Consider the following 23,297-nt stretch of genomic DNA (forward strand, 5'->3'; position numbering starts at 1 on the left):
AAAAGACTACAAGAGTGTAGTGGGTAACCATTCCAGCTTCACAGTGAGCAAGGAGGAAGGATGTGCACAAAGTAAATGTTACTGTTTCACAAGCCTGTCAGTGAAAGCACTTCTCTAACTGTCTCAACCTCCTAAGGGAATAAAGAAATCATAAGAACCCTACAGTCTAAATCAAGTTTAAAAAAAAAAAAAAAAAAAAAAAAAAAAAAAACAGACGCCGGGCGGTGGTGGCGCACGCCTTTAATCCCAGCACTCGGGAGGCAGAGGCAGGCGGATCTCTGAGTTCGAGGCCAGCCTGGTCTCTAAAGCGAGTTCCAGGAAAGGCGCAAAGCTACACAGAGAAACCCTGTCTCGAAAAACCAAAAAAAAAAAAAAAAAAAAAAAAAAAAACCAGAGATGCTGCCATCTAGAAAGAAATTCTTGAACATTCCACCTTAGTTCATCAAGCTAAAACATCCTGGCTTGCCAAAGAAACTGCCATCCCAGGATGAAGGATGAAAACGTGCATCCTAAAGGGCTATGGGAAGGACATTGGCAAAGGACACTCGGTTGGTGTCGACGCACAATCCTGCCACTTATTCTGCAGCTCTTGCCACAATACCAGGGCATCCAAATGCATTAAAACCTTGTCCAGAGCACCAGCAACGACTCAAAAGAGGAGGTTTTTCCCCAAAGGTAACAGAGAATCAAACAAACAAAAAAAGTTAACCTGAGGTATGAACCTTTCCCTTGTAGAAAAAGTCTGCCACTTTTTTAATAGCCTGTGGGTTGTAGATAATGTTCAGGGGCCTCGTGCTGACATGCAGCCGCCTCTCAAATTGGCTGTGCACTGGATTCCTCTCATAGAGCATCTCAAAGACGGGATTGTCTGGGTCTGCAGCTAAAGGAAAGAACGGAAGAGTGGAACACAGCCAAAACAACCACCATACCCACACAGGCCTGCAAAGCATTCTGGGAAATAGACATTTTCTAAATTCTTTTCTAATCAGTTCACAATTATGCAGATTTTTAAAATAAAGCCTAATGCGGCCTGTCTCTAATTTTTAACAGGAATTATGACAGCTGGGCTACTGTATTTATTCCCATAATGCAAAGCCAGGGCTAGCCTTGCAAAGCTAGCCCAGTGACACCAGAGAAACAGCCCCACCTGCAGAGTACCAGGCTGCCTCACAGCACAACGTGGATCCACCTAGCAAACCACTATGCACAGAACAGAAATCAAAGTCTGCCGATCAATAATAATGATTTCTTTTAAGAACATATGAAAAATTACCAGGGTATTGATCACTTCTGTCTGCCGATGCAGTCTGAAGACCAAAAGACTGTGAAACTCTGCCGACTTCTTTCTGCTATTAAACACAACATACAAAAATGCTTCAGTGGGCAAGCGGGACAGTACACTGCCCCCTTCACCTTGCACACCTTCTCTCTCTTTGCACGTATGACTCAGACCCCCTTCACACTGAGTTTTAACCAATCTATACACTACTGTGCCATTTCCCTGAGCAGACAATATGCTATGTGGTACCCAGTGCATCTAATGGATTGCCAGAGGAATATTAAGTATTTATAACTTTTCAAACTAAGTCCATCCTCCCACACTCTCTAAGAACATTCAAAAAGTACACACAGAGTAAATGGGTAAATATTCAGTTAGTTAGACTATGTCTTTGACAACTTAATAAGACTGAAGATCCCATAGTTGGTAAGGGATATTATATATAAAATTGCACATGGGCTGGAGAGATGGCTCAGCCGTTAAAGGCTAGGCTCACAACCAAAAAATTGCACATATACAAAGGACTTAAGGAGTTCTCTTCTGGGCTCCTGGAAAGATGAAATTTCACATTACAGTAGGTTATGAGTATAGCTGTCAGACATGGGAAAGACTCAACTGTTAACCATGAAGTGCAGAGAGCAGGTGTTCCTGGCATTATCCCCAGGTAGACAGACACTTCCATAATGGCTACAGCATGGGGAGGGAAGAGGCAGAGCCACACAGCTCACCAACATTTTCTCTCTAACAAAGTCAACAAAGGACCTAGTCCCAGTCTGTCTCCAGTGATCAAATGTCAAAATCAGTTCAGGTAACAGGACTTCTGATTTCCTAAAACAGGCATAATATACTACCTACACCCACATGTGCTAGCCACGCCACTGTAGGACATACCGGATTAGGGAAGACCAGGAGAGGAAACATGGTTCCTTCCGTAGCCAAATCTCGGAGGAACAGTCCACCCAAACGGACTAAAAGCAAGGAGGAGTTTCTTCGAGGAAGAGACTCTGCTAGAAGCTTTACATCTATAAAAGATAAACATAAGAAATGGCATTATGATATAAGGCCTAATGTGCTTTATATCTAGAAATAGTGGATATATTTTAAAGAGAACTATTTAACAGTAGGAAGTATTTTTCCATGAAATTTGAACACATACATACATACATACATACATACATACACACACACATATATGCCCAGTCCACTGTGGATGGTGCTACCCTGGGGCTGGTGTGTGGTGATATTTTATTTGTGCTGAAATGTGGTGATATTTTATTTGTGCTTTGATAAATAAAGCTCGCCTGGAGATCAGGGGGAAAGGCCAGCTTTTTAAGTAAACAAAGTCAGGCAGCACATGCCCCTAATCTGATCATTTAGCAGACAGGGTCTCTGTGTGTTCAAGGCCACACTAGAGAACAGAGCCAAGCGTGGTGACACATGCCTTTAATCCCAGTACCAACCATAGAGACCTGGAGGTCTGTACAGACAGACAGTGACAAGGAAGTGAAGTAGCTGGGCTAAGAGCCAATGAGAGGGCAGAACAGCAAGGCATATAAAGGCGTGGGTAGACAGGAAGTAGCTTGCATTTGGAAGCTGCAGAGTTGGTGAGGAAAGTTTGGATGTGGCTTGCTCTGTTTCTCTGATCTTTCAGCATTCACCCCAATACCTGGCTCCGGGTTTGTTTTTTATTAATAAGACCCTTTAAAATTCATGCTATACAGGGGGACCTGGGTATTTAAGAAAGCAGACTGAGCATGCCAGAAGGAACAAGCCAGTAAGCAATGGCTCCTCCACGGCCTCTGCGTCAGTTCCCACCCCAGGTCCTGCCTCGAGTTCCTTTGGTGACAGACTGTGATACAGATGTAAATCAAATAAGCCCTTTCCTCCCCAGATGCTTTTGGTCACAGTGTTTCATCACAGCAATAGAAACCTAACTAAGACAAATCTCTTGGTGCCCTCATGACATGGGTTTTGGGGACCAAACTTGGGTCTTCTGCAAGAGCAGTATGTACGCTTAACCTCTGAGGCATCTCTCCAGCCTCTACTTTCTCACAGACTCACATGATGAAAAACTGACAGTGTGTTGGCCCCAGAGATGGGCAGAGCTGACTCTGAGCAATACCTGAGAACTCAAGCTGCATGAACGCGCTCTCACTGGCATGAGCAGCACCTTGCTCCTTGTGCAGGAGAGTCACCGTGCCTCGCTGGAGCTGCACGTTCAGCTTGGCAAAGACGTGATCTCGCTTTGTGTAGGTGTTCATACACGAGGCGTCCACAGTGGGGTCAAAAAACTCCTCGGTGCCTACATGGTGAGGGAGAACAGGCTTAAGAGAAAACACGGAGAGCAAGAACAGGCGCCCTGGATGGGATGTTTGGAACAAAATGAAGCCAAGACACTCAGATGCTGCTGAGCCAGATTTCCTTTCTGCAGGCAAGAACCCAGAGACATAGGTGACTGAAGGACAGCATCTACAACCCACATGTGGCTAGCAGGCAGCAGGGCACATGTGGTTGATGCGGCTAGTGCAATTTAACTTAAATAGTCCCTCATTTCTATAGGCTCACACTGACAGCACAGGCCTAGAGAGGGCCTCAGGACTGCCATCAAGCCTCAGAGTTTGTGAACAAGCTCAGATTTAGTTCTCTGGCAATGTTTGCCACTCAGATCCGTCCAATAACATACAAATGACCATAGCCATGGAGTGTCTTCCCTCTACCTCTATGTAACAAACTGCTGTCCAAATGCCGTCTCCCTTGGTTAAGTCTAGAAATGACCTCTCAAGCTGTTCTACAAAGAGCAGGATGGCATTTAGCACCTAACCCTTCGCTCTGGCTGAGGGAGCAGGTGCAGACAGGGTCCCAGCATACCCAAAATTTCTTCAGGGGTCCAGTGCTCGTGTGACTCAGCTGACAGGCCTTCCACCACGTTCCCTCCAGGGCTCTGCTGTCCATACCAGCCGCCCCACCCTGGAAACCAGGACTGCAGGTACTGCAGCATCCCGCTGCCTCCACTGGCATCTGGGTCACCAGGTGAGGCTCCTGGAGAATCAAACTGAGGCTCTCGAAGACTCTGTGAAATCACAAAGAGGCAGACATGAAAACCCACAGACAGATATAGGCTGTGATATGCCATCGGTTGCCATGTGTCCTGACAGAAACGCAAGCATATTGACACTGAAGGGCTCAGGGTGCACTGGGACCGAATGACCCTTTCTAAACAGATTTCTCACCTCTGCTAGCTCCTCTTGCTTATAAAATCGATCATGAACCAATTCACGCAGAATCTTCAATTCCTCAAAGCTCTGCTCCTCCTCAATCCGACACATCACCTCCTGTTTGGAACAAAATGAAGCCAAGACACTGCAGAGCTACAGAAAGTGAACACCCTCATCAATACACTAGCCCCAGCACCTGCCTGAAGGCTGAGAAGCAGTGACCAATGCCCAATGCCAAGAGAGCTGCCTCTGGCTTACAAGGGGTTCCCTACAATCCAGCAGATGCTACTTGTTCTCAAAAACCCCACTAGAACTAGTGGGAGCAGGCAGAGAAATGAGAGCTCTCTTTGCTCCAGCGGGTGACTGCGGAGGCATCCTGATCTGCACAGCACTGACAGTCACAAACCACATTACACATTAGCTCCGTTAACTTGGGCAATCAAAGTAAGCAGTTATCATTGTCCCAACCTTCCAAGAGGAAACTGAAGGCCAAGCTCACACAGTATGCATGATCAGGCCCTACCTCTTTCATATTCACAATTAGCAAGGGTGTGGTCATTTCAACATGTTTCATACTAGTTACTAACAAGTAGCAGTGACAACTATTATGTCACTTTTTTAAGAAAGTAAAATCACCCATCCTAAATAATGTCTAATTTCCTAACATTAGAAGAACACTGTTGCAGAATATTAGTTGAAGATGTGTTACATTCGCTTATGCTATGAAATATTTGTTTAATGCTGCAAAGATGTGTTGTATTCTTTTATGTTACATTTGTTTAGCTCTGTGAAGCTGTGTTACTTTGCCTGCCTAAAACACTTGATTGGTCTAATAAAGAGCTGAACAGCCAATAACTAGGCAGGAGAAAGGATAGGCGGGACTCGCAGGCACAGAGACTAAATAGAAGGACTAAATAAATAGAGAAAAAAGGAGGAGAAAGGACACCAGGGGCCAGCCACCCAGCTAGACAGCAGTCACGGAGTAAAAAGTAAAGAAAGGTATATGACTACAGAAAGGTAAAAGCCCAGAGGCAAAAGGTAGACAGGATAATTTAAATTAAGAAAAGATGACTAGAAATAAGCCAAGCTAAGGCCAGGCATTCATAAGAAAGAATGAGTCTATTTATTTGGAAGCTGAGTGGCAGACCCCCCAGAGGCAAAGAGTAAAGAGTTGGAAAAAAAAAAAAAAAAACCAACTATAGAACACGCTAACAGCGGGTGCCCACAGCTACCTGGCCACCTCAGCACTGATCCAGATTCCTCCTCCTAATGCCCTGCCTTTGCCTTCAGGAAAAGCCATCCAGAGCAAATATCAGACTTAGTCCGTCCTTTTCACAAGGTGCTCATTGTCACGTAGCTGTGTCAGACACCACTGAAGACAGCAATATGCCAGAGGGGGCTATGGCCTCGGCATGCTGACAGGATGGGCAAGAACTCCATCCAGTAAAGAACTGTTCCCTTTTGTTTATAAAGGTCACCTAGAGGAACAAACTAGAAATAACCCAAGCCAAAACATAGAGAACCGTCTGAGCCATTCACAAAGGCAAAACAATTACGGGCAAAGCAGCCCCGCTGCCTTTCCTTTTCCTGGGAGAAGAAGGCAGACAGACCCAGGAAGGGGTACCCTAGCCCACAAATAATTCAGATAAGGCTAACCTTCTCATCTCCGTCACTGGCTTTGGCTTCACCTCTACCACCAAAAGTCAATCAAGTCAATGAGGAGTACAGAAAATGTAGGCCAATGTCCACAGAAATTAGCTACAGACCAACAGTTAGACTAGGTGCAGGACTGGAAGAAACACTGGTCTCCATGAGTCTCCCTGAACTGCATGCACAGAACTGCATTCTGTACCAGGAGGGGTCTGACAGGGTCAAGGCCATTTCTGCTTCCTCTTACCTGACTGATGACTCTTCTCGGGGAGCAGGAAAATACTTTTGGCCGAGATGAGGCTCACTACCTCCCAAGGAGTCCCTGCTCTACTGAGCCCAACACTAGCCTATAAAACTGTGCCTCCAGCAAGGGACTTTGTATGTTCTCAGACTTGGCCTTTTTTTCAGTCTGTGAGAAAATATTCTTAGCTAAGTGTGGTGGCTCATGCCTATAATCCTAGGACTACAGAAATAGAAATAGAAGGATTAGGAGTTCAAAACCGCCTCAGCTACATAGAGTCTGAAGACAGCCTGGGCTACGTGCAACACTGTCTCAAAACCAAACAAAGAAATCAAGAAAAATTAATAAGCAAGCAGTCCACTCACCTTGTCATCTGCAGACAACACGCCTCCTTTTAATTTGTTGAAATATCTGTCAGTGTAAAACACAGCATCTCGGGCACGATGCAACAAGAAGTCCCAGGTCCAACACTTCCTCTGCTCTCTGATTTCATACAAGTTAGCATTCAAGGCAAAATACCACCATTCTCGACAGCTGCAACAATCCATGACAATGTGTTACTCCTCCCAATAAAAACCACTGCAGTGCTCTTGGTCCAGGACAACCTGGAACTCTGCTGACTCCTGAGACATTTCTCATATCAGCCTTAGTCTCTGTCTTGAGCCCATTTTAACACTGACCTAATGTGCAGAAAAGTGATTCTGTCATCAAAAAGACATTGAATTACACTGTGTGTCAATAATACCGCAGCATGTGACCAGGTTGCCTCACCCAAAGCAGTCCCTTGCAGGAGGAAAATGCTGCTGGCAGGAAGGCCACCTTGAGACAGTTACCATAGACTTGACCACTACAGATTTAACTGAGTTTCTAAGGACATACATAGAAACAAGTGAGATCATTAAAAAGGTTTATATATCAGACTGTCACATGTATCACTATAACATGAAGAGAGGATTTATGGGGCAGGAAAGATGGCAGCAATTAAGAGCACATACTGAGGCTGGGCATGGTGGCACACACCTTTGACCCCAGTATTTGGGAGGCAAAGGGAGGCAGATCTGAGAGTTTGAAGACAGTCTAGTCTAAACAGTGAGTTCCAGAACATCCAGGGCTACATAAAAAGACTCTGTCACAAATAAACAGAACAGTGTCCCCCATAGGACCAGAGCTCAGTTTCCAGAAACTACACGAGGCAGCTCACATCCACCCTTAAGTCTAGTTCCAATCTGATGCCCTTCTCTGGCGTCTGTGGGCTCATGAACCATGCAAATACACAATCACATACATACACATAAACATAATTTAAATTAAAATATATTTGTGGGCTGGAAAGATGGCTCAGTGGTTAAGAGCACTGACTGCTCTTCTAGAGGTCCTGAGTTCAGTTCCCAGCAACCACACTGTGGCTCAAAACCACCAGTAATGAGATCTGGTGCCTTCTTCTGGTCTTCAGGGATACATAATAAATAAATCTTTAAAAAAATACTTGTAAGAAAGAAGATTGATGCTTGCTCTGGAAGTCAGAGAGTACAACCTACATAATGTGGACCAAATAGACTGGAGGACATACAGACAGACAAAAGGAGATTAGAAGAGTGCTGCAGAGAATCTGCTTGCTAAGTGACACCAAGGATCTTGAGAGTTTCACTACTCTCAATCTAAGAGGTTCTTACCTCAAAAGAGGTACAATAGGAAAATCAATGTAACAACAGACACTTTATGCCCCCTTTGTCCCAGACATTATTTCTATTTCCTCATAGGTAACACAGTCATGAACTACTTCTACCAAAGTTAACCCAACTGCCCTTTTTTCTACAGTCACATGTAAAGGATGGGAATCATGTTTCTGATCTGTGTACAGGAAAGCATGCTGCCATAAAATGAACTTATGGGTAACATGCAAAGGTGCCCTTACTTCTTGGACACGGCCACTTTTGGTTTCCACTTCCGGAATTTCACCTGCCTCTCCTTCCGCTCCAGCTCCTTGAGGAATCCCATGATTTGCCGGTATTGCAGCTTTGTTAAAGAGTAAGAGATACTAGATTAGGTTAGAATTCATTCTTTGGCTCAGTCAAGACCTCCATCTAACAGGAACAACTCAATCTGTCGAGCTGAAATGCAGTGACCAAAGCATCACCAGGAGGCTACTAGTTCTCCCATGTTCTCTGTTCAGTACTTAGAAACACCAATCCAAACTGAAACCAAGTGGGCATGAACCCAATTGCACCATGTGATGCCACCTGGGTTTGCACCTATTAGACTCTGGCCCGCAGGGAAACAATGCTGAGGACACCATTGCAGGGTGGTTTTCCTTGACTCCAGCTTCCAGCAATGGGTCTGAGCCTCGGGAGGAAATGTACCTGGGACAGCTTCAAGGGAATGGTCTCCAGCTGAATATCACACTCAATCCTCGGGCTGTGCCGGGACCTCAGAGGCTCCTTGGAGCAGTTTCTTTTCAAGAGGGCGGATGCACACACAGGCTCCAGGATATAGTGGTGACTGCGACTCTCCATGCTTCTGGCCATGGCCTCCTGCGTCACAAGAACACACACCAACCTTCCTTCTGGCTATTACTTTCTACAACATTGGGAATTGAAGCTGAACGTGAAACTAAGCCATGGGCTGTGGCACAGCATCACTGTTACCCAGTCCACCTTATGCCACCTGTTGTTGGGGAAATGAATCATTTTTCTTCATTTCACTAAAGTACCTACAATTTCTTTACAAAAACACTAAGCTAAGCTTTTCCTCAATCCTTCCCAAACAGTAACGTTATCTATCCATGTAAGTGTCTTAAAAGGCATCCCCATGGTGATGTTCAAGGAGAAACCCCAGCAGGCTGGTCGCTCTTTAAGAAGCTGCTCTGTTCACTCAAAGTTTTCATGTTTGAGACCTACTGGCCAACAAAATGCTAACTACAGTGTGCCACGGGCACACAGTAGTAAGAAGCAAGAAATCAGACACACAGATACATCTTACAAACAGAATGTTAGCCAGGTGTGGTGGTGCAGGCCTCCAATCCCAGCACTTGGGAGACAGAAGTAGAAGGATCTCTGTGAATTTGAGGCCAGCCTGGTCTGGTCTACATAGTGAGCTCTAGGACAGCCAGGACTATGCAGAGAGACCCTGTCTCAATAATAAATAAATAAATATTAATTTTAAAAAAAAGCAGAACTTCACATGAAAAAGACACAAAAACATCTATCAAGCAGCCTGATCGAAGTTAAAATACACAAGCCACCACAGTGCATCTGAAGCTCAAACCTGCACACACAATAAGCATCTCAGGCAGACTCTAGACTAAAGATGCTTGTAGGAGAACCCAGGGACCACAGCCTGAAAATCAGAGTCCCTGCACCACATGCTTTGGTACCATCTTACACTAAAGTCCTGGCCAGAACATACCTGTAACTCTGCCTGGGGCAAATCCCCCAATAAAGTGCAATCGACATCCCAGTAGACACTAAACTCAGCCACGTCTAATCGTTTTTTTCGCATTAGTTTCTGTACCTGAGGGAGAAAGAGGAAAAAAAAGGATGGCCACCTTTAATCCTGGATATATTTGTTGTTCATTCAACTAATGGAGTGTGAAATATCACACATCAGACACTTGCAAGGTGCAAGGGATACAAAACCAAAGGAAAACTGTCCACTCTCCTACAGCTTAAACTTCATCCATTCAAAGCCTGATGGCTCACATCTTTGATCCCAGCACTCAGGAGGCAAAGGCAGGTAGATCTCTGTGAGTTCAAGGCTTGTCTATACAGTGAATTTCAGGACAGCCAGGAAACAAAGTAAGACCCTGCCTTAAAAATAAATAAATAGACAAACAAAATCGGACCAGCTGGCAACACCAATGTGCACAAATATTTTTAATTATATAGAAGAAGCAGCTGGGTGGTGGTGGCACACGTCTTTAATCCCAGCACTCGGAAGGCAGAGCCAGGCAGATCTCTGTGAGTTCCAGGAAAGGCACCAAAACTACACAGAGAAACCCTGTCTCAAGAAAGAAGAAGGAGGAGGAGGAGGAGGAGGAGGAGGAAGAAGAGGAGGAGGATATCTAAGATGCTAGGAGCAAACAAACAAAATATCACTGGGCAGAGGAGTGTCAAAATATCTGCAAATCTCAGCTGGGCAGTGGTAGCACATGCGTATAGTACCAATACTCAGGAGGTAGAGGCAGGTGGATCTCTATGAGTTAGAGGCCAGCCTGGTCTACAGATCAAGTTTCAGGACAGTCAGTGTTAGACAGAGAACCCCTGTCTCAAAAAAAGTGGAAAAAAAAAAAAACTTGAAATTTCATACAAATAACTAAGTCAGCAAAAGGGGACAGTGATTATATTTCTTAACTAGAACTCTGAATGGCAGAGAAACAGTATGGACACACGTGCATGAACACATATTTGAAGTGGGAAGTCAGCTGAGTATTGAAAAAGCATCTTGGACTATCACTAGGGTATCAGTTTGGACAGTGTCCTCTTCTAAGAAGTCACGTTCACCCACAAGTGTGAGTGTGTCCTTACTCGTAAACACCATCTGTGCAGACAGAATCAGGTCAAAATGAAGCCATCCTGGATGAGTGTAGGTACAAAGCTAATGAATGGGGTCCTTGTAAGAAGGAAAAAGAAAAGGACAGAGGAGACAAGGCCTTGTGAACACCAACACACATGTATATGCCAAGGAAGCAGGGGCTTCCAGTGACCCTCAGCTAGAGAGGGATGTGGATACACTAACTTCTTAGTTTCACATTTCTGGTTTCCAGAACTAGAGAATAAATTACTGTAGCTTTTTTGTTTTTACCTTCATTTTTGTTTTGTTTTGTTCTGAGGCAGGGTCTCACTATGTTGTCCTTGGCTGGCCTAGAATTCACTACATAGACCAGACTAGTCTTGAACTCAGGATCTGCATGCCTCTGTCTCCTAGATGCTGGAATTTAAGGCATGCACCACCACATCCTGCTGTTTTTTATTTTATGTGTACAGATATTTTACCTTCATGAATGTCTGTACATCTCATGTAACCAGTGCCTGCAGAGGCCAAAAAAGGGTGCCGGGTCCACAAGCACACAAAGGCTCAAAAGCTATAAATGGCTGTCAAAGTAAGTAAAAATTATGGGCTGCTGAGGCAGGTATGATGGTGCACACATGTAATTCCCAGCACTTGGGAAGAGAATACAGGAAGGCCAGAAGTACAAAGAGATGTTTAGTAATTGCGTATCCAATTCAAGTTTGGCCTAAACTCCATGAGGCCATCTCAAACTTGGAAATGATCTGTCAACTTCTCGTTATCAGCAATATCAACCCCCTTAGCCCTACCCAACACAACACTTACTCTAGTAAGGGTGTTATCTACCTCCAGAATAGGAAATACAATCAGTTAAGACAGGTGTGGTCAGGCATTGGTGGCACATGCCTTTAATCCCAGCACTCGGGAGGCAGAGCCAGGTGGCTCTTTGTGAGTTCGAGGTCAGCCTGGCTAACAGAGTGAGTTCTAGGACAGCCAAAGCTGTTACACAGAGAAACACTGTCTCAAAAAGCAAAAAAAAAAAAAAAAAAACCAAGGGCATGTGAAAAGTATGAAGAATCAGTGTTTTATCAGGTAGGCTAAAACACCATTACAAAAAAGGGACTGTGTGGACACCATCACAGACATTCCCAGGGAGCAGGTGAAACTCTAATTGGAATGAGTTTCCTTGGTGATTGACAAAGGAGTAGAAAAATGAAGGACGAAATCCTTGGCTGACAGGAATCCTCTGCACCTCAGCTTCTTTGTGTATAAAACCAAAGTGATGCAACAGGTCAGTGAAGAGCAACTGTTTCTCCTTCCCAGCAAGTTAACTGTTGCCTACACACAAGACACAAGCATAGCCCGGGAAGGTGGGGGGCACACCTTTAATCCCAGCACTCAGGAGGCAGAGGCAGGTGGAGCTCTGAGTTCAAGGCCAGCCTGACCTACAAAGTGAGCTCCAGGACAAGACTACCCAGAGAAACCCTGTCGAGAAAAACAAAAATCAAACAAACCAAAAAAGGACACCTGCATAGAATGGTGAAGTAGCAGGGCTAGTTTACATAACATTGAGGGGTGGAGCAGAGCCCCAGAGCTCCTAGCAAGGAGTTCTGCTCTTGGTCTGTGGTCGGAGCTCATCATACTCACAGGCTCATTGGCAGCATTCTGCATGGACACATTCTTAATGCAGATGCCGAACGCAAAAGGATGAGAGGGATTGGTAAGACCATCTTCAAAGCGCAAGTGGACATCTTGAATTTTTAACTGCAAAGAGAAAGAGGGGAAACATTTAGATAACCACTGCAGGTAGAATCCTACAGGGGGGGTCCAACCACAGGGCATCTACACACAGGTTTCCAGTGTGCTGAAAGTTCCACGGGACATAATCACAAACCACTCAAAAATGATAGTTCACCGTCATGAACACTATCACAGAAAGGCTACAATGCTCCCATCAAATCATTCCAGAAATCAATGTAAACACTTAAACACAGGAAGGAATACCAGGGGCCAGAGCCTAGCAACATAAGCTCAATCCCCAGAACCCTTGTAAAGGCAGAAGGAAGAACAGATACCAGAAAGTTGTCCTCTGACCTCTGCACACATACCTCCCACCCGTAATAATAATTTAAATAAATAAATAAATAAATAACGTGTTTAGAGAGGAGGGAGAAAGAACAACGTCACTGAATCCAAACAATTGGTCCTGCTGCTCTAGCACCTGTAGGAATCTGAGCCCAGGAAAGCCAGCAGGCAGGTAAGGTCTATGAGACTCTCCACGTGTGTTTATTTCTTCTTGCTCCTGTGAGCAGAAGGTACTCTGCTTCAGTGAATTAAAAACCAACAACGGGGCCTGGGAGTAGCTCAAAAGTAGAGTGTGGTTTATCAAGTGCAAGGGCCTGGGTCCAGTCCTCAGCACTACAAGAAAGAAAAAGTATATACACATGTGGTCAAGGAAAGTTGTTCAAGCCAGGCGGTGTGGCACACGCCTTTAATCTCAGAACTCGGGAGGCAGAGGCAGGCGGATCTCTGTGAGTTCGAGGCCAGCCTGGTCTCCAAAGTGAGTTCCAGGAAAGGCTCAAAACTACACAGAGAAAAACCCAGTCTCGAAAAACCAAAAACAGAAAAAGAAAAGTTGTTCAGCATCATTAGCCATTATGAAAATACAAACTAGGCCAGGGAAATGTCTCAACGTGTAGAAACAATTGTTTTGCAAGCATGAGGATCTGAGTTCAAATCCCCAGCACCACACAGTAAGTCAGGCATGGCTTCATTTGCCTGTAATGCCAGCAATGAGGGGACAGATACAGACAGATCCAGGACCTTGGTGGTCCAGGTCCTGGATCAGCCTAGTCAAAATAGAAAGCTTCCAGCTCAGGGAGAGACCCTGTCACAAGGCAACAAGGCAACAAGGCAGGCAGCAACAGAGGAAGGCACTGACATCCTGCTCTGACCTCCACATCCATGAACACAAGGATGCCACATGTAAATGTGTGTGCATGCCCAACAAACATAAACCACACACACCACAGAGGAGGAAAGAAAAGAGAAAATAAAACAACAGTAAGTCATCACTCTATTAATATGATTGTAATCAAAAGACAATCGTGGTATTGAGACCAATGTGGAGAAAAACCAATGCTTAATATTGATGTCAAAATCATAATATGGGCCAGTGAGGAGGCTCAGTGGGTAAAGGCATTTGTTGTCATCAAAACTGTTGATGTGAGCTCCATCCCCAGGACCTGTGTGGTAGAAGGATAAAACCAAACTCTTCAAGCTGGCCTGACTTCCAAATGTGTACACCTAGACACACACACACACACACACACACACACACACACACACACACACACACACACACAAAGTAGATAACACTTTGTAAAATGGGGGGGGAGGGTAACCCAGCCCTAAATGGCACAAATACATCACCCCCTCCAAGGCTCAGGGAACATCAAGGAAGAAGAAACAGAAAAGTGTAAGACCCAGCGGATGAGGAGTGCAGCAAAGACAAGCCCACCTCGATCAGGAACTTGATACAGTGGGTTTCTCTACATAAGACCTGCACATAACCAGCAACGCTTCAAGGCACAGGCCTCGCACTCCTGTGATTACACTGCAGAGAAATGGCCTTCTTCTGGTCCTCGAGAAAGACATTTCTGGAGCCAGCAGAAAGCTAGGCAGGTAAGGGTACTTGCCACCAAGTCTGATGACCTGAATCTGATCCCCAGGACCCCCACCGTAGAAGGACAGAACCAACTGTCACAAGGTATCCTCAGACCTCCCATTTGCTTCCCACCCCCAGTAAATAAATGCTAAAAAAAAGGTTTTATGAGGAAAAAAAAATATTCATTTGTTGTAGAAAAACATGCGCACACACACCTGCACGTAAAGCATACACACACACTCACACGCCAGATGAACAAAAGTATTGTAATAATAACATTCTCTTTTTTTTATTTTTTTTTTTGGTTTTTTGAGACAGTTTCTCTGTATAACAGCCCTGGCTGTCCTGGAACTCACTCTGTAGACCAGGCTGGTCTCAAACGCACAGAAATCTGCCTGCCTCTGCCTCCCAAGTGCTGGGATTAAAGGCCTGTGCCACCACTGCCCGGCAATAGTAACATTTTCTAAAAAATCAATACCCTCAAGTGCACCAATCTTTTTTCATTCACATTATGAAACTAACAACCTCAGATCATACTTTTGGGGAACATCTCACACACTGAACACATTTGGCCTGGGTTGCCTTGACACTGCAAGAGAACCCTAGAGACTTTAAGTAGGGGTTGTCTTGTGACATTTAATGAAGATTTCATCCCCTAATCCCATTCCTAATGAGCAAACAAGTAGCCCCTTCACTACAGTGCATCCAAACTCAGTAAGATACATCACAGAGAGGTCGGATGCCTTAGTGGCCACTCATATAGTTCACAACACAATAGACAATGGGGACCCCGCCTCTCTCCTTTTGCAGATGAAGAAACTGAGACCAGAGAGGTTAAATGACGTGCCCCGAAACCAGTCATGGAGACCTAAGTACCCTAGCTTCTGAAGTGATAAATCCTTTAGCAAGTCAGATCCCAACATTAAAAAAGAAAGTGTGGTTGGGGGGGTGGGTGTGACTTGGAAATGCCCACTCACATCAGCTAAAGCAAGAAAGACCTGTGTCTGCCTCACAACACAGGACTTGCTTTTCAGGTTTTCCCTTTGGCACAGCCTCCAAAAGTGCACACCTGAGCAGTCAGCCCCCACACACACTGTACCACATAAACCCACAAGAAAAGAGAAACTCAGAAGTGAAAACACATCTGAGGCTCAGAAACCCTTCATGTGTCCTCATAACGGATGACAGGACTCACCTCGATGTTCTCCACGATCCTCGTGACAACCGAGGCGGTGACGGAGTACCAGTAGGGTTCTCCCTTCTGCTGTCGCTCACTCTGTAAGGGAAAGAGCCAGTGTCAGCACAGTCCTGCCCTTGACTGTTAGGACGTCACAGGTGCCCAGGGCCCAGAGGCTCTAAGCCTTGCCTTCCATCTGTCCTCCAGGGCTTGAAGCAGTGCTTTCTTCCGCTCCCTCTCCAGCAGCTTCTCCTTCTCATCGTTGAAGTCCTGGATCTTCTCAGGGGCACCAATTAAGTGGAGGCCTGAGATGGAGATCACCCAAGGGTCCACATGCGGGCGGTAAAAGGGGATCTGGAGGGTCACTTTCCCAATCAAGCCTGGGAGGAGAAGGAACACTCATCAGACACCCGCACATTTTCTATCTCCCTTTAAAGCACACAGGTTACCTTTACCACTATTTATTTTATTTTAAAAAACAGAACCTGACAACTGTGGTGGTGCATTTAAGAAATGCTGAAGATCAGAGGCAGGAGGACCAAGGACAGTGGGGGCCATACCTTGGGGAGGGGGACTTAGCTCTGGTAGAACATGTGCTTAGGAAGTGCAAGGCCCTGGATTCCATCCCCAGAACCAGAAGGAAAAAAGACAAAAATCACAAAAACAGACAGCAAGCCAGGAGTGGTAGGGCATGCCTATAATCCCAGCACTCAGGTGGCTACTGCAGGGGGATGGCAAGTTCAAAGCCAGCCTGGAGCACAAGTCAGTTCAAGGGTAGCCAATCAGGCTCCTACATATATAAAACTAGTGTTAAGCCAGAGTCTGTAAAAGCTAGATTACAATAAATAAACTAATTAATTAAAAAGAACCAGCTACAATGAATTAAACTGGAAAATACCCAATGAGTCTTTTTTAATATCAAATATAGACTATGTACTATGCAAACACTCTTCCAACTGGACCACACCCTGAATTCCTATGAGGTGTCTTTCTTCCCATGGCACACATCTACACAGACCCTCCCCACAGTACCTACCTGCATAGACCCTTCCCATAGCATCCACCTACACAGAACGTTCCCAGGACACCTACCTGCACAGACCCTTCTCATGGCACCCACCTGCACAGAACCTTCCCATGGCACCCACCTGCACAGAACCTTCCCATGGCACCCACCTGCACAGACCCTTCCCATGGCACCCATCTGCACAGACCCTTCCCATGGCAACCACCTACACAGAACGTTCCCAGGACACCTACCTGCACAGACCCTTCTCATGGCACCCACCTGAACAGACCCTTCCTATGGCACCCACCTGCACAGACCCTTCCCATGGCACCCACCTGCACAGACCCTTCCCATGGCACCCATCTGCACAGACCCTTCCCATGGCAACCACCTGCACAGACCTTTCCCCTAGCACCCACCTGCACAGACCCTTCCCATGGTACACATCTGCTCAGACCCTGGTCACAGGACTCATCTATCTCTTGTTAATTAATAATTGGTTGGTTGACAAGTATTTGTAGGGAGTTACCATGCTTACATATTTAACCCTGAATATACCCACTGTAAACTAAAACAGACAACACAGCATATGGATATAGAAACAAGAACCCAGGCTCAGAGCTACCTGGCCTGTAAAAGTATACTTATTTCCCAACTTCTTCCATTTTAGCCAAGCCTTTAAATTCAACTTAATAAAAGCAGGTCACTGGACATGGTGGTGCATGCCTTTAATCCCAGCACTTAGGAGGCAGAGGTAGGAGGATCTATGTGAATTTGAAGTCAGCCTTGGAGACACAGCCAGCCAGGGCTACATAGTGAGACTCAGTCACAAAAAGCAAGATGGAACATTAAGAATGGTATTTTCCTTTGTATGTGGTTGAAGAAGGAACCAAGGCCCTTATATGTTCGTACGTGTTCAGCAAGGGCTCTACCCTGAGCTATAACCCCAGTCCATACAAACAATTGACTGTCTAATCCAGTAGTAAATTAAGAATACTGGGGATGTTGCCGGGCGGTGGTGGCGCACGCCTTTAATCCCAGCACTCGGGAGGCAGAGCCAGGTGGATCTCTGTGAGTTTGAGGCCAGCCTGGGCTACCAAGTGAGTCCCAGGAAAGGCGCAAAGCTACACAGAGAAACCCTGTCTCGAAAAACCAAAAAAAAAAAAAGAATACTGGGGATGGGAATGTAGTTCCATGATAGAATACTTGCTTTGCATGTACAAGGCTCTAGGTTTAATACTCAGTACTACAGGGATGTATTTTAGAAAAAAAAAATAATGAAAAATTAGTTTTCTCTAGAAAAATAAGACTTATAACTGAACTTACATGCCAATCTGAATTAGTACACAGTGGCAGGTATTTATTTGGCTTGAGACAGGGTTGTATACAGTCTATGTTGGTCCTGAAGCCTGACCTTCCTTCTCCCTCCCAAATGCTGGATTGTAGGCATGCTCTGCCATGCAGGGCCACAGCAGTAGTACTGAATGAGTTTGCAAGAGAATACAAAGCATTCTGACAGACAAAACTTTATGCATCTTATTTATTTTTTGTAAGAAACAAGGTCAAGTTTGCTAATACAGTATTAGAAAAACATCAATTTTCCCCAAAGAGTTACTCTTAATCCTTCAATATTTAATGAATTTTCTTCTGGAAATAACCAGTGTCAACATTCTTTAAGCTTTCAGATTCCTGTCAGTATATTTGCTGGTGGTATGCATGCACACACACACACACACACACACACACACACACACACACACACAAATAAATAATTGTAAAAAAGTTTTAAAAAATACTAAATAAATAAATACTATTGTGATTTTGTGGTTTTCTGCATGTGCAAGGGTATTTAAGGGTGTGTGTGTGTGTGCGTGTGCGTGTGCGTGTGCGTGTGCGTGTGTGTGTGTGTAAAATGCTAGCGATAGAACCCCAGGCCCTGTGCATACTAGGCATACTAAGCACTGAACTACATGCCTAGCCCTATTATTCCCTGACTACTCTGAGGCCAGGTTTTGTTGTTTGTTTGTTTGCTTGGTGCTGGCTTGGAACCCTCTAACAAGTTGGCCTAGAATTCACAGAGATCCACCTACCCATGCAGTGAGACTGATATAAACTGATGTAAACTCTCAAACTTCCTGTCTACTTCCTGGTCAAGCAGATACCAACTCCAGGGCTTTTGACTCTCCTGTCCCAAACAACCTGATCCTCAAACCTTCCTCCCTCCTTTGGTTTCACGTACCAGCTTTGACTTCAAATGGCAATTCCAGTTCTTTCAGGGCATCCTTCTTTAATGGGAGGTTTTCTAATTCAACAGCACCTACAAACAAAACATCATGAAATGTTCATCCAAAGACAGTGCTGTTGGCTGTACACAGAGCACTGAAGGGTAACGGCCATGGCAATGCAACCACTAGCCCAAGGGTTCTGTCTGCAGCATTAATCTGACCACCAACTCTGAACCATAATGACAGCTGAAGAGCAGCGGCCTGAAGAGCTTAGGCAAGATCCTAACTGTTTCTGTAATGGGCCAGAGAGTAAATATTTGAAGGCTTTATATCATGACAATTGCATTCCTTTTTTAAAGTTTTTTATTACATTTATTTATTTGTGTGGGTGTCATGTGTGCGCTGTGCACGTGTGAGTCAGTGGACAACTTGCAGAAGTCAGTTCTCTCCTTCCATCACGTAGGTTCCAGCGATAGAACACAAGTCACCACACCTGGCAGCAAGCGTCTTTACCCACTGTGCCATCTTGCTGGCATTTCCTTTTTTTTTTTTTTTTTTAATTTTTTTTCTTGACTCATGGGTCTCACTATGTTGCCTAGGCTGACCTCTGGATCTCTGTGTTGGAAGCCAGTCTGGTCTACAAAAGTGAGTTCCAGGACAGCCAGAACTATTACACAGAGAAACCTTGTCTCAGAAAATAAATAAATAAATAAATAAATAAATAAATAAATAAATAAATAAATAAATAAATAAATAAATAAATAAATAAATAAAGGACAGCAAGATGGTTCAACAGATAAAGGCGCTTGATGCCAAGCCTGAAGACCTGAGTTCAATCTCCAGGACCCACATAGTGCAAGGAGGGAACAGACTCCCAAAAGTTGTCCTTTGACTATTTGCACCCTTATGTATGCACAGAAGCACCCACACACAATTAATTAATATTAGTAAAGTTAGTAAAAGCCATCCTAAGCTAGCAGATCAGATCAGGCCTGCTGGCTAGTTTGAAGACACCCAGCTTAGGCTAACAGTTCCCACAATATTGCCATCATCTGACTAAGATGTAATGCAGGCTCCTGGGTCCGCCCCAGCATCCCCCAAATCAGAATCGCTAAGGTTAAAACACAAGACTCTGCTGTAGTTTTTAACACAGTCCCAGCACTCAGCAATGCCCTCCTCCTAGAATTGATCATAGGTCACAAAATGCTTGAGAGTCCATGTTTAGTTAATAAAACTGAACATAGGCATGGTGGCACATGCCTTTAATCCCAGCACTTGGGATGCAGAGGCAGACAGAGCTCTATGAGGCCAGCCTGGTCAATATATACAGTTAATTCTAGGACAGCCAGGGCTATGTAGAGACCCTGTCTCAAATAAACAAACAAAAAGCAAATAAATGAATGAATGAATAGATAGATAGATAGATAGATAGATAGATAGATAGATAGATAGATAGATAGATAGATAGATAAAACTGGTCACCCAAAAGAAATCTTTTTTTCTAGCAAGACCAAATGGTCTCTCTGAACCTCCCTTGAGGTATAATAACTGGCCAGAAGGCACAGAAAGAACAGGGCCAACCTGTATGATGACTCCAGGCTGGGTGTGCCAAGACAGGGCAGCTAGCTAGATTCAGCTCTGCTACCATTTGGATCCAAATGTTCACCAAATGAATTAAAGGATTATCCCATCCCATGACACTATTGGGAGGGGGTGGGGCCTTTACGTGGTAGGCCTACTTGGTAGAAGTTAAGGTATTAAGGACATGCCCTTGAAAGGAGTAGTGAAGGATATAGTTACCTCTCCTAGAATTTGACAATTAACCTAAAATTTTTCTTTCAGGATAAAGAAAACTTCGCCCATACCCAGCAGGAAGCAATTTTAAGAATACGACGCCCACATTCCCAAAGAGGTGGTGTGGGGCGGGTGGTTTTTTGGTCTTTTTAATGGGTTTTGGGTCTGGGATAATTTTCAGTATTTAGGGGGGTTGGTTACAAGTTATTGTCAAGGGTTAGGAAAAAGGCTAAGCAAAGGAGATTAGATTTAAAGTTCTTGTTTAAAAAAAAAAAAAGAGAAAGAAAGAAAAGAAAAAGACAATTACTAGTTTTAAATACTTTACATTGGATTGAATTGTTTTATATTGTACACAAATTTGAAACTGATATTGTTAGAAAATGCTATATGTATATTTCTAATTGTATTTATTCCATCCATTTAACAATGTAATGCAAATTTCTGATCCTTGAATGTTATTATTATCAACTATTAGGATATAAAGAAATGAAAGCTAGTAGTTAGACATTATCATAGAACTTGTAGTCATATTAGATATGTTTTAAAAATTGAGCAGAGATGTTTTAGACAGGTCATCTTCAAACCCTTCAGAGATCTACAGAATATGGCATTTAAAATGTTTTAATAACTTAGAAAATTTTTCTTTTTTGAGACATGTCGGCTCCTGGCAGTACCAATCTACTTTAGAGAAAATATGGGCATTGAAGAAACTGCATATGGAGTCAACTTTCATTCTGGCAAAAGTTAGCCACTGGACAACAAAGTATCCTCGAATCAACAGGACAAAATGGACAGACAGATCACGAAACAAGGGACTACTGATTCTTGCCAAAACAAGTGTGGTTATGGCTTTATCAAAAGGCATCTTCTGAGGCCAGGACAATATGGCCCCATCCCTGAAGTGGCCTTCGCATCCGGAAAAGGTACGGTGCCCTTTTCTTCGAAGGCAGCTTAACAGGCAGAGGGCCGATGGATTCTGTTGTACAATGGAACAGCAGCTGAAAGCTCATGCCTCTCAAAAGTAGACTGGCATTTAATAGAGGGATGTGGAGAAGAAGGGGATGCTGAGATGAAGCCATATATACACAGCCAAGAAGAATGGACAGCTGAATTAAAAAACTGTCAACAATTTCCAGAATTTAAAATCCTGAATCATGACAGGACACTAGTGGAATTCAGGTGTTTCTGGTACGTGGACTGCTCTCACCCAATGTGAGGTTGAACTGTTGACCTTGTGTACATCCTACTTCACAAATGAGTCTGTCAGATACACTAAGCCTATAGGCTGAAGATGATGCCCCAACACTGCGGAGAAACCTCAGGTGACTGCCCAGGCAGCTGGCTGTTTCTGTCAACTCACAAAATTTTTTTGGAAGTTGCTTGCATGCACTTCCTGTTTTTATTTTTGTTAGCTAATATTATCCCCTTCTTGGGTCTCTGAGGGAGTTGAAGATTAGTTAGTTATGGTTGAAGATTAGTTAGTTATAGTTGAAAATTAATTAGGATAGAAAGTACATTAGATACATCTTGGAATTATCAAAATAGGATAGATAATGGAATTATTTTCTCTGATTCGTCAAATACCTGTTTAGGTATTTATTACTTGTATATATTGTATATAGTTATTGTACTTTTGTATATAGTTTTTCTTTTGTTAGTCATAACCTTTTGCTTTTTTTCTTTTTATTAAAATAGAAAAGGGGAAATGTGGTGGTAATCTAATTGTATTGAAATATTATTTTGATTTGTACTGAAATATTAATTTGATTGTATGTTAATAAATAAAGTTGTCTGGGGGTCAGAGCTATTAGAGCCATAGCAAGAGTGTGGCGGTGGTGGCACACGCCTTTAATCCCATAGATATCTGTGTGTTCAGGGTCAGAGCTATTAGAGCCATAGCAAGAGTGTGGCGGTGGTGGCACACGCCTTTAATCCCATAAGATCTCTGTGTGTTCAGGGATACAGCCAGCATTGGAGACATATGCCTTTAAGACCTAGGGGGCTGTACATTCAGACAGTGACGAGGCAGTCATGTGTTTGGGTTTACAACCAATGAGAAGGCAGAACAACATACTTTAAAAATACGAACCGACAGGAAGTAGGTCTCTTTTCGCGAAGCTGGGACAGCAGGAGGAAGGGTGAGATTTTAGCTCTGAGCTCTGACTTCTTGGCTTTCTCTTTTACATTGTTTCTGTGTTTCTTATTTAATAAGACGGTTGGTTAAATCTACAGAGTAGTGAGCCTGGGGCCCCTCTCTGACTCTGCTCCCCATCTGTCATAGGGTAAGCAGGCCTGCCTGCCAGAGGTTCCCACCATCACTGTAGGCCTAAAGGCCAAGCAACCCATGTGAAACAAAACTGCACCAAAATAACCTTTCCTCCTTTTCAACTGATTGTCTCAGGTATTTTATCACAGTAAGGGAGGACTGACAAACAGACTCGCCTGACTGTGTAAGCCATCCATTTGCATACATACAATCAAGCTCTACTCTGTGCAGGCCACAGGGTACATGAGAAAGACATCACACTCTAGCC

General features: G+C 44.1%; 1 protein-coding gene across 5 annotated transcripts in view; it reads right to left on the bottom strand.

The window, feature by feature from the left end:
- Vps13d (vacuolar protein sorting 13 homolog D) overlaps positions 1-23,297 on the bottom strand; it is a 233,810-nt gene that overhangs the window by 197,658 nt on the left and 12,855 nt on the right. For 4 of the 5 annotated variants that reach the window (XM_076565634.1, XM_042272539.2, XM_042272538.2 and 1 more), the window contains exons 3-16: positions 18,984-19,061; positions 15,925-16,115; positions 15,754-15,834; positions 12,539-12,655; positions 9,791-9,895; positions 8,746-8,916; positions 8,301-8,401; positions 6,751-6,919; positions 4,510-4,611; positions 4,148-4,349; positions 3,402-3,581; positions 2,171-2,301; positions 1,274-1,349; positions 710-880 (exon numbers count right to left, since the gene is read on the bottom strand). In XM_076565634.1, coding sequence (XP_076421749.1) covers positions 710-880; positions 1,274-1,349; positions 2,171-2,301; positions 3,402-3,581; positions 4,148-4,349; positions 4,510-4,611; positions 6,751-6,919; positions 8,301-8,401; positions 8,746-8,916; positions 9,791-9,895; positions 12,539-12,655; positions 15,754-15,834; positions 15,925-16,115; positions 18,984-19,061 — 1,875 coding nt within the window. Of the gene's footprint in view, positions 1-709; positions 881-1,273; positions 1,350-2,170; positions 2,302-3,401; positions 3,582-4,147; positions 4,350-4,509; positions 4,612-6,750; positions 6,920-8,300; positions 8,402-8,745; positions 8,917-9,790; positions 9,896-12,538; positions 12,656-15,753; positions 15,835-15,924; positions 16,116-18,983; positions 19,062-23,297 lie in introns of those variants that run through there. The other variant, XM_076565635.1, reaches the window with a different exon arrangement.

Source organism: Peromyscus maniculatus, chromosome 2, assembly GCF_049852395.1.
Source record: "Peromyscus maniculatus bairdii isolate BWxNUB_F1_BW_parent chromosome 2, HU_Pman_BW_mat_3.1, whole genome shotgun sequence".
NCBI classification, from domain to species: Eukaryota; Metazoa; Chordata; class Mammalia; order Rodentia; family Cricetidae; genus Peromyscus; species Peromyscus maniculatus.